General features: G+C 47.7%; 4 protein-coding genes across 31 annotated transcripts in view; 1 reads left to right on the top strand and 3 right to left on the bottom strand.

Annotated features, from left to right (window-relative positions):
- Positions 1 to 5,424, bottom strand: part of LOC126572735 (calcium-activated potassium channel slowpoke) — a 60,836-nt gene extending 55,412 nt beyond the window's left edge. For 24 of the 27 annotated variants that reach the window (XM_050232303.1, XM_050232307.1, XM_050232308.1 and 21 more), the window contains exons 1-2: positions 4,153 to 4,259; positions 1,015 to 1,863 (exon numbers count right to left, since the gene is read on the bottom strand). In XM_050232303.1, coding sequence (XP_050088260.1) covers positions 1,015 to 1,344 — 330 coding nt within the window. In that variant the 5' untranslated portion in view covers positions 1,345 to 1,863; positions 4,153 to 4,259. Of the gene's footprint in view, positions 1 to 1,014; positions 1,864 to 4,073; positions 4,260 to 5,404 lie in introns of those variants that run through there. The other 3 variants (XM_050232297.1, XM_050232296.1, XM_050232298.1) reach the window with 3 other exon arrangements.
- A 1,814-nt stretch (positions 5,425 to 7,238) lies between these two features.
- LOC126569150 (transcription elongation factor 1 homolog) lies at positions 7,239 to 7,786 on the bottom strand. Its single transcript, XM_050226059.1, has 2 exons — positions 7,694 to 7,786; positions 7,239 to 7,607 (listed from the first exon to the last, which is right to left on the bottom strand). The coding sequence occupies exon 2, from the start codon at positions 7,585 to 7,587 to the stop codon at positions 7,339 to 7,341; it is 249 nt and encodes an 82-aa protein (XP_050082016.1). The 5' UTR covers positions 7,588 to 7,607; positions 7,694 to 7,786; the 3' UTR covers positions 7,239 to 7,338.
- Positions 7,787 to 7,837: 51 nt separating this feature from the next.
- On the top strand, positions 7,838 to 8,478 carry LOC126570779 (bolA-like protein DDB_G0274169). Its single transcript, XM_050228769.1, has 2 exons — positions 7,838 to 8,204; positions 8,275 to 8,478. The coding sequence occupies exons 1-2, from the start codon at positions 7,950 to 7,952 to the stop codon at positions 8,422 to 8,424; spliced, it is 405 nt and encodes a 134-aa protein (XP_050084726.1). The 5' UTR covers positions 7,838 to 7,949; the 3' UTR covers positions 8,425 to 8,478.
- A 16-nt stretch (positions 8,479 to 8,494) lies between these two features.
- LOC126570778 (set1/Ash2 histone methyltransferase complex subunit ASH2) overlaps positions 8,495 to 10,000 on the bottom strand; it is a 2,642-nt gene continuing 1,136 nt past the window's right edge. Inside the window, exons 1-4 of one of the 2 annotated variants that reach the window (XM_050228768.1) lie at positions 9,830 to 10,000; positions 9,367 to 9,756; positions 8,759 to 9,297; positions 8,495 to 8,684 (exon numbers count right to left, since the gene is read on the bottom strand). The exon at positions 9,830 to 10,000 is cut by the window's right edge and continues 145 nt beyond it. In XM_050228768.1, the coding sequence (XP_050084725.1) occupies positions 8,580 to 8,684; positions 8,759 to 9,297; positions 9,367 to 9,756; positions 9,830 to 9,839 (1,044 nt within the window). In that variant the 5' untranslated portion in view covers positions 9,840 to 10,000 and the 3' untranslated portion in view covers positions 8,495 to 8,579. The remainder of the gene's footprint in view (positions 8,685 to 8,758; positions 9,298 to 9,366; positions 9,757 to 9,829) is intronic. The other variant, XM_050228767.1, reaches the window with a different exon arrangement.

The raw sequence follows: 10,000 nt of genomic DNA, 5'->3' as shown, positions 1-10,000 counted from the left end.
AAACGGATTTTCCCTTGGCACGAAGGCATTTTATATTATTTGCAACCATTTTGCGAAGGACTCGCGTGCGGCCGTCAACGGTAGCTGCTCCTCTTCCTCCTCCTTCTCCTACTCCTCCTCCTCCTCCTACTGCTTCCTTCTATACGATACTATTCTATTCTATTCTATTCTATTCTAGAGCTGAAGTGTTGGCCCGTAATCATTCGGCAGTGCTCTCCCGTTCGCCGCGGTTCAACCCGAGAAATGGTATAAAAATAAATGCCTGCGGACGTTTGTTCTAATCCATTTCTTGCACATTTCACCATCCAACGGACCAAATCCAATCCAAGGCGTGCCCGCGTACGCCTGAGCCGTCACTCTGGGCACGCTGCTGACGGTTGCGCGCTGCGGCGTAAACAATTCTGCAACAATCTCAACACGCTCGACGCCGAAAGGTCAAACATAAGAAGCACCTAAGGCAGGCCCGGGTGGCCGACAGATGAGGTACCGTTTTGGGGCCACCAGCACCATCATCACCATCGTCATCGCGCAGCAATTAGATGTTCAATAAATCAATCTCACGCTTAATTGGATGTTTTCGTAGTGGCAGCCGCCCCAAGGGATCCCCCCCACCGACGGTGGCCACCGTAATAAGAAGGATTACGCGGCGTGTTTGCAGAGTGGCCAAGCGAGCGACGGTATTGGTCCCCTACCTTCGACCAGCGCCTTCAATTATGATTTATGGCCGTAAATGTACTAACCACCCCGGCGGGATCATATGGAGCAGCCGCATGAGGGTCTATACGCATCTGCAGAGGGCAAGTTAGGCGACGGATCGAATGTTTACTGTGGCCCTCCACACAAAAAGGAACAGACGTCATTGGCATACGCTGTCGATCGACATCGACGCACACTGTCTGGGGGGGGTGGCATGAGCGGTGAAGGATAGTTGACGATCAAATTCCAAATATAACGCCACAGTGTCCGTCTTCCGTTGGCGCGTGTGACATTTATGGTTGGCGGGTTTTTACTTACCAGGATTCGGCCGGTAGTCGTTTGTCCCGAGATCAGCTCGCCTGCCCAGTCCTTCGCTTCGGTCATAAACGTTCCCTCGAAGTCCTGCTTGCCCTGGCGGGACGCCTTCTGTTCCTTCTGTTTCGGATCGTTCGGAGCCAGCTCGGGCTCCTTGCGGCAGCAGAGGAAGGCGAACGCCCGCCATAGCAGCACGGCCAGCAGGCCGGCCAGAAAGGTGAAGATGCTGGACAGGAGAAAGCACCACCATTTGCGCACCCGGAGACAATCATCGAGATCGGTTGGTGGTAGCTCCGTTGTCAGTACTGATTGCTCCTCGTCACAGCCCGACATCCCCTACCCCGGTGCAGAACTTTCGGGGGGGATCGAGAACGCACACCGCTTCGTACAGGCTTGGCTGGCTTTTTAGCTGTAGTCATTGGACATGACGTCGTGCCTGGAGCGGAACCGATCACTGATCACTCACTGATTTCGGTTCACCGATTGCGATGAAAGGGGCGCGATGGAGGGGCGCGCGCGCGCGCGCTCGTGATCCCTGTCGTACCAAGCGAACCAGCGGAATCGATCGGTGATGCCGAGCCTTGATTGCAGGCGAACGCCCGCTATGCTCCGGGCCCGCTACGCTTGCCTTCCTTCAGCGATGATGGCTTCGATGACGGTATGGCGCGCTGGTAAGGTTGGTAACACAAAGTAGTGTCCCGAAGGCTACTTCACAACGAAGATGGCGGCGCGCTACTACACACATACACACATTCAAACAGAGATACACACTGGGGCACACACTGGCAAACACCGGGCAGCGGGCCAACCTTATCACCGCACGTTTGCTTTTGCGCTATCGATGCTCACTCACTTCACGAAATAGGTCAGGAGACCATTTCCAGATCAAGAGAGAGAGAGAGAGAGAGAGTAAAAGAGAAAAAGAGAGAGAAAGAAAGAAAGAGAAAGAGAGTAAGATAGAGATGGTACGACAGTGGAATGAGAAAAACGCGAGAGCGAGAAAGATAGAGCCGAAAAGGACCGCACAGACACAGGTGGCGCACGGTTGCGTTAAGGTAACGGCAGGATCAGGACAACCAACGGCGGATGGATTCCCGTTCGCATGGAACCGCGGATGGATTGTGTAAGAATGCGCGTGCGGTCGATGATGCGGCAGCGGCATCGACCGTCCCGAGGAGGGAACGCGAGGTGGTAGAACCCGGATTTTCACTACACTTTGGTGCGTCGTTTTATAATATCTCACTCATCCAGCCGAGCTTTCCTTAACGCTCACCGATGAACCGGAACTCGCTTTTAAGCTGTTGACGATTGCGACTAGCGATGTTACACCGTGGTGGCCACCAAATCGGTTAGTTTTTCTTCGCGTTTCGCTTCGTTTCACTCACAGCAGTTATTTATTGCACAGGAACCGATAAACCATGAGGAACCGAGCACAAATGTGGCTTTCAAACACTCGGAACAACTAACCAACGTAACGCTACCATAGATTGCTTCGATGGTCTACTAGTGGTGCCGAACGAATGGTCCTTTCAAGCGCTGGTTACTGTGAGCGGCAGGCATGGAAACGCGGTGCGGCTAGCTTGACTCCGTGAACGTGAGCTCCGTGCGTTATATAATAATATCCTTTAGCCAACGGAAGTCCTTCCGATGGGAAGTTTACAATATTACAAAACAGAAAGAAGGATGGTGACCTCCGTCCGTACATGCCACTGAATAAACCGAGGAGTTGGCACAGAGAGATAATAGAGAAAGAACCAAAGAGACACCGAATGTGTCCAAACAAGGCAGAGAATGGTCTCGGCGAAGAGCGGAAAGACAAAGGACAACGTGAGAATCACCGTACAGAGGACGAGATGCGGATGGGGTGCTTTTACATTTGGATCACCCCTACGCATGACCTCCTTCTTTTCGAAGCTAAAGAAACAGCAATTTGAAGAAACGCGTTTTCGTGAACGCACAGGCTGCACAGAGAAACGGAGCGAATTACCCCGGGGGGGATACCGAAGGCGCACTCGGAGAACCTCTCACAGGAGCACAGACACACAGACACATACAGACACACTCATAGGAACCGTGGCTGTAACGACCATATTGATCCCTCTCTACTAACATACAGCTCACTGTCCTCCCTGGGGGCTACGGTGGCCAGTGGGTAGCAGGACAACGACGAATCCCTTCCCGTACATGCTGGTATCGACCGACACCAGTAGTCGGTTTTCCCACCCCGTGAAGACTTTACAGCAGCAATTACAACCACCACCAGGCACAGACGTGGCATCTGCGTATCCTTCACACTGCCCTAGTGTCCTCTGCGATGCTTTCTCACTGAACGCTGGAGCTACTGGGCGCACATATCCTTGTCATCTTTGTTTTTACTTCGGTTCTTCTTGAATTTACCCATGTGCTCTACCGCACACTAACAGAATTTTCTCTCATAATTTGGCTTCAAAGCAGTCTCTTTCCAACCATTGCGCTCCTTACATAAACACAAATACACAGTAATACATACACACATGCACACAATACTTGTTTTTTCTTGGCGTATTTTCACGGAAGAAAGACACTTTTTAGGACGCCATTCTGGTATTAATTCATAGTGAAGAAGTTGGCCACCTCACCTACTGATCTGTAAGACAGCAGCCTTTTCTTCCTCAATTCACGCTCTCGCTCCCAGCCTATCTCTCCTTGCTCTTTTTCTCTCTCATCGATTCACTTTATCTGAAGGAACCTCGCGTTGTGGGGCATTTTCTGAAGTCGACTGGAGTATGCATTAACTAGATTCGTTCCTGCGAATTGTACTGCTAACTTGTATAAATTGAGCTAAATACACATTTTACTTCAGGCACTTAGTCACTCATTCCTGATACACTGTTCTGTGTGTCTAGCAACTTGCAATACATTCACTGGCGACGGTGTGCTTAATAAAACGATCGATGTCGATTTACAATGAACGTATTAACAGCTTGATTAAACTACATCGTTGTTTGGCCAGTAATGACTAAAAAGTGGAAGCGACCACACTGGCCGTTGAACACGAACAATGAATTGTTCTATCAGCTTACTCTAAGGTTCCCAACAGCAAATCAACAAATTTTCAGCCGAAAATTGTCACTTTTTTCCGGGCGCCTCCATCATGCGAACCTTCATGTATTAGCTCGACCCTACCACTCGTCACTTCAACGCTGTATTGTACTTCTCTCTTCCTGCTCCCACACATACACACTGGCACACAGCTACACGGTCGATTTTCTACTGTTGTCTAGTTGGTAGCTAGATTGCACCCATCATGCTCTATCCGGATGCTTGCCTCGGGAAAACCAACTCGACTAATGTCGATCCCAGCACCAAGTGGAGCACCCGGAGCTCCCAAAAACTTTCTCTCGCTCTGTCAACTTTTCCCCGATCAAGTTTTCCACGCAAAATTCTCTGGTTTGCTCTTTTCTCGTTGTTGTCTCTCTCGGTGCCATTTCTCTCTTTATCTACCTCTCTCTTTTTCTATTTCTCTCTCTCTCTCTCTTTCTTTCTTTCTTTCGCACGCTCTCTCCTTCGCGTTAGCTCTCCGTCGATTTTTCATCTTCGCTTTCGCTCATTCACTATTGCCGATCTCTTCTTTCGCCCAACTGCAATACGATTTTCCTCACATTTCCCGTCACATTCGATCAGCGCTGGCCATCTCACTCACACTTTTCACATTGGGGAGCTGAAAATTCGATCCTTTTTTTCAGTTATGAAAAATGGTGGCTGATAATTTTTTTTCTTGCAATTTTCCATCTTGTAACACTCACATGGCACACATTTGCACACTGAATAGCGCTTTTCTAGCGAGAAAGGAGTCCACCAAACCGGACCACCACGTTCATCGTCCGTCGACTGGAGGAGAACCAATATTGAGGATTTATGGAACTTAGGAACTACTTTTCGAAAACGATCTTGAAAGCACCGGAAGCCATCACTCTATGAAAATAACACTACTAATCACAAATCTATCCATTTTATCCCGTAATTGGCAATGAAAATGGCACAAGAACTAGGGCGTTGCGGAAACAGCATGGTTTTCGGGAGGGCGAGGGGTAGGTGGGGTGGAGCTGGTGCTTGTTCGATTGGGCGAAATGCAGGGAAAAGTTGATTTTTCACGACCAGTGCCCTGCTGTACACGCCCAATATTTGTCACGGAACGTTACCATAAGCTCCATGAACGTTTTTTTGCTACAATCTAGCTGGAAAATCTCTCCAGCTTGGCCAAATAATCGAACAAAACTGCTAGCATATTCACGCACACGACACAGACACACGAGCTCAAGACACTAGCACGGGGGAGGGAAGGTATATTCCCATCTTTTTTTTCTGCAGTACCACCACCCGACCGGGAGCCGAGCGATTCCCAAAACGTTACCTTCACGGACGAGATCTAGGGAACATCTGAAACGTGCGGCTCTCTCGACAGAATTTTCAGCTAAGCGAGCGAGCGATGCAAGAATCCTCTTCGGTACATGCCTGCTCGTCGGTGATTCGAAAAGTGAACAGGAAAAAGGGGGTAAGCGATCGGTCCACGCTGTCTTAAGCCGGAATCAGACTGAAGATGAATTGTCTGTGTTACTAAGAGATTTATCAGAAGAATTTGGCGTTTAAAAAACACAAGCTTCAACACACGGACGTGGAACATTTAAACATTTGTTTTATTTGTACATAAACCTACGCATGTTTTCATTGAATTTCATCACATTGAAGTCAGTTAAAAAATTTGGGAATCATTACAGAAACGAAATGAATTAAAGTGAAGTGTTTGTAAGGCTGCCTTTACATTCACAGCATTACACGCGAGATTGAGGACACGTTAGATCGGCTCCATACAATCCATGCTGTAAAAAAAGAGATCTTTGCGGATAACGAAGATCACCATCGGATGAGATTTGCTCAGACCAGATTAGATCAATCTTCCCGATCAAATCCAGCAGTTGGATTTAAAAAAACATAAAAAGCGACTATGGCAGTGCTAACCGATGCGTAGCATTAAAAACATTGTAATCAACGCTAGAGCAAAATGTTTATAATGAAATGAGCATTCACGCGTTCAAATCTATCGACCTAAATAGCAATTACTGTATTAGGAAAATCGTCGAACATAATTAACGAACACAATGAAGACCATAGCATAGCTTGGAAAAACACAATTTAGATTCCAAAAAGGTCCAGTCACATCAAATCCTCCATTCAAACAAAAGTCATCCGCATCGATAGGTCTCAAAAACATCCTTCAACAATGGTTCTTTTTCAGAGGCATCGAAAAACTTTTCAAGATGCTAATACGCTTTATCTCATGAAATTGATGAAGTCCAAATTCGAAGCTTCATGTGTTTAGCAATAGTCGGAATATAGATAGCGCTCTCTTCGACAACGACCTCTTAGAACTTCTTCAAAGTTCCATCAAAACGTGGCAAAAAACAAATCATTCACAGAGAGAAAATTGGTTTGGTAAGAGATTATTGAAGTAGACGAAACAAACGCACGTCTTTAGGATAGTCTTACCTGAATTCCGGCCATAACTAAGCCCATTTTAAGAGGTTTTTTTTTAACAAAACCATTAAACTTCATGTTTTTCTTAATGTAATGCTATGCCACAACCTTTCCAGAATATTTGGACTTATTTTCAGGAATATATGCTCAACGAATGTCTTCAAAACATCGCTTTTCTGCTATGTCCATGTACTGTTCAAAACGATGGTTTTTGGGTTGAAATTCGATTTTTTCCCCTTACCGAAGCTTAGCGAGTTTTGGTAGCATTCCGGGGTTGTTAAAGGGACGGTTTATACAATGTTGATTATAAAAACGAGTTTGAATTAACAGATATTATAAAAACTCGAGGGATTTGCCCAACAAATAATGAGGAGATAGGTTTCAAAAGTTCAAAAGGTCCAATAATGTTTGTTCCCATAAACACCGCAGATCCAAGGATAATGTGATAAAGGACGATATTGCCGACTGTCCTATAGAATTTTGAAAAATTCTCTTATCAGGATAACCGCCTTACCGAGTTGCTCCTAAAAGGATCAGTGATCGTTATTTTTAGGAGTGTAAGAGCCTTAAATTTGCCCCTTTTTTCATCTTAACATTCTTTCCTAGAATAATTTTTACCTGATTTCCTCCGGCCAACATGCTGATTGTTGACCGGTTTACAGAATATATGAAGGAGCGTTTTTCGGTACTAATCTTTAGAAAACCGTGTTACATTAGATACTTAATCGATGTATTTTTAGTCAAATCGCTTATTTTACACACATACGCACACCTTACTCGGACGTCCCGTTGTTGGCCGGCCCGATGCCGCGTTCAGTTTGCCGTCTCACAGGCGTCCACCCAATCGTTGTATACATCCACCGGCTCGGAGAGGAAATTTATGTTCGTCTGGTACTCTTCCATGCACACTCGGCAGATGATCTTGGCCGAGTTTTTCCCTTTGTCCATTTTCACCTCGCACGACTTTTCGTGGTTGCAGAACGGGCAGTTAAACTGTTGATCGAGCGGCTCGATGTTCTTGCGCTTGGGTGGCGGCTTTCTTTTCGATTTTCGACGCCCCATACTCCGCTCGATCGGCTTTGCTGGTGAGGGAAAGAAGAAAGTCCATTAAAGGAGCGGATAGTGGGACATCCTTTACCGTGGCGTCAGTAATTTGCCGCAAACTTACCTTCTTATCACAAGCGATTATCACTTAACAAACCCCACGGATTGTTTACAATTTGCCGCGAAAGAACGCCACTTTGACGTTGGCCTCTATTGTTTCGTCCTGGTCGTTTATGGCCGACACGAGTTTAATACTTCATACCTTGGAAACACGCCAATTTTATTGTTTCATCCAGAAATTCAACATAAATAATTCTTTATTTCAGAGGCCACTACACCGCAAGTGGGAGGCAGCGTCACAGTAAACAGATAAGTTCGTGATGCTGATCAGAAGAGCCGGCAGAGGAGTTTTCACAACAAGTTGGATAAAACCTGAATGGCCAAGAAGCATGAGTGCGGCAACAATGGAAAATCCCATCGAGAATGCTATCCGGGCCGGACTTTCGAAGGAGCTGGCACCCGTGCATCTGGAGGTGGTGAACGAATCGTATATGCACAACGTTCCGAAAGGGGCAGAAACACACTTCAAAGTGTTGGTTGTTTCGCCGCAATTCGAAGGATTGCCCCCGATAAAGGTACAGTATCCCAGTTGGAGGCCTCATCCCCTTAAGGATCTCGCTTACATTACCGGCCCTTTACTTACAGCGGCACCGATTGGTGAATGATATTGTGAAAACCCAGCTAGCGGGCGATTTCGTGCACGCGCTATCGATAGTGGCCAAAACACCGCAACAGTGGGATCCCAACTATACCCTACAACCTAGCCCCAACTGCAAGGGAGGTTTTGGCAAGTGAGACCTGTTCCGTTGATAACTACTTAGTGATATTATAAGCCGAACGCAACCGAAAGCCATGCAAAACGATGTGTATTTTCTGTTCCGAAATCACGGGGACTCAGCGACATTTATTGTTTCTTCTTCGAAAACGGACGATTATGTATCGCGAATTATTCAAATGCTGTAGGTATCGAGGCGCAATTTACCGTCGTTTTCCGTAAAGTACATCATATCGGCCATCGTCTGCTCGCAGATCATTTCCTCAATGCGCTCGTGCATCTGCAAGAAAGAATCAATCCGGCGATCAGAAAAGCGGTGGGAATTACGGTGTACGAGGCGGTGGCTCATCTTACCCCCTGGGCGCTGTATTCTTTCAGCGCTTCCGGGTGCTTAAAGTTGGGCCCAAAGTTGACGCTAACGGTCACATTTTTGTGCAACGACACGGTGGGATAGTAGGCGCCCTTGTACAGATCCACGAAAGCCTCTCCCTGGCAAACGCCGTTCTTGAAGAAATGAATCCGACTTGCCGGTTGCACCTTCAGCGATTTCAGCGTCTCGTTGACGCGATCCTTCTCCTCGTAGTACAGGTGGCTCTTGAACTTGACCAGTGGCCGATCCTTGAAGGTGCTCGGTGCGTAGCTACTTTCATTCTCCTTGGGGAGCGTAATCAGAAATCCCAGCGTATCGCCCTCGGCGTACCCGTTACTGTAGTGCTTGCCGTGGGACTCGTGGAATCGCGTTCCCTTACGAGACCGCCACGAGTAGCCAAACTTGTCGTACCCGAGTGGAGCCTGCAGATTGGCGTACTCCTGGCCCCAACCGAGCCGACAAGCGGAACCGTCGGGCATGTCCTCTACCGTTGCCTCCCAATACCAACATCCCTTGGTAACATCTAGGGACGGGAAAGGAACAAGACGATTAGCAACATTTGTGGAAAGCTCCCAATGGGGTGGTCACTTACAATGGGAAGCACGAGCCATGCAGTACCCCTTCTCTCCCGTGACTGATAGTCGGTCTTCCGAAACCTTCAGCTGTGGAGCACGGTCATGCAGGGCGATCAACACGGCATTCGGCGAAAGCACCCGGTACAGCCAGCCCGGTATCGGTTTGCCGGCCCAATCTGCGCTCTCATCAAACTCCTGGCGAAACGGTGCGTGCGGATCGGGTTCCGCCAGGATGTACCGGTAGCCATCCTTGTTGAACGGATGCTCCAACGGATAACCGTGGGCCGGAAGCTTGACCAGCGCACTCACATCCGCCCCGAGCCGACTCTTTTTGCCCAAAGCCCCACCCTGCTCGGTGTTCGGGAGCTTGCGTTTCTGCTGCCGACTTTTCGAGATGTTTTGCGATGCTGTCGGAAGAAAGAGAGAGAGAGAGATAAGGAACGGATTAGATTAGCCCTTGGCCTGGTGCAGAATTATTACATTCTTCCATGACCAGGTAGTCGTGGTTCTCTTAACGCTAATGAACTTTGTTCGCGGTTTTTTCTCCAGATTTACAGGCACACATGTGAGGCACAATTGGATTCGTATTTTTCACAGTTTACTAGGAAAGATTTCACATTGCAACACAGGTGGTGCGCAGCTAGCCACCCT

The sequence above is a fragment of the Anopheles aquasalis genome, chromosome 2 (genome assembly GCF_943734665.1).
Source record: "Anopheles aquasalis chromosome 2, idAnoAquaMG_Q_19, whole genome shotgun sequence".
NCBI classification, from domain to species: domain Eukaryota; kingdom Metazoa; phylum Arthropoda; class Insecta; order Diptera; family Culicidae; genus Anopheles; species Anopheles aquasalis.
The sequence above is the reverse complement of the archived record's forward strand: the minus strand, read 5'-3'. Positions and strand labels throughout refer to the sequence as shown.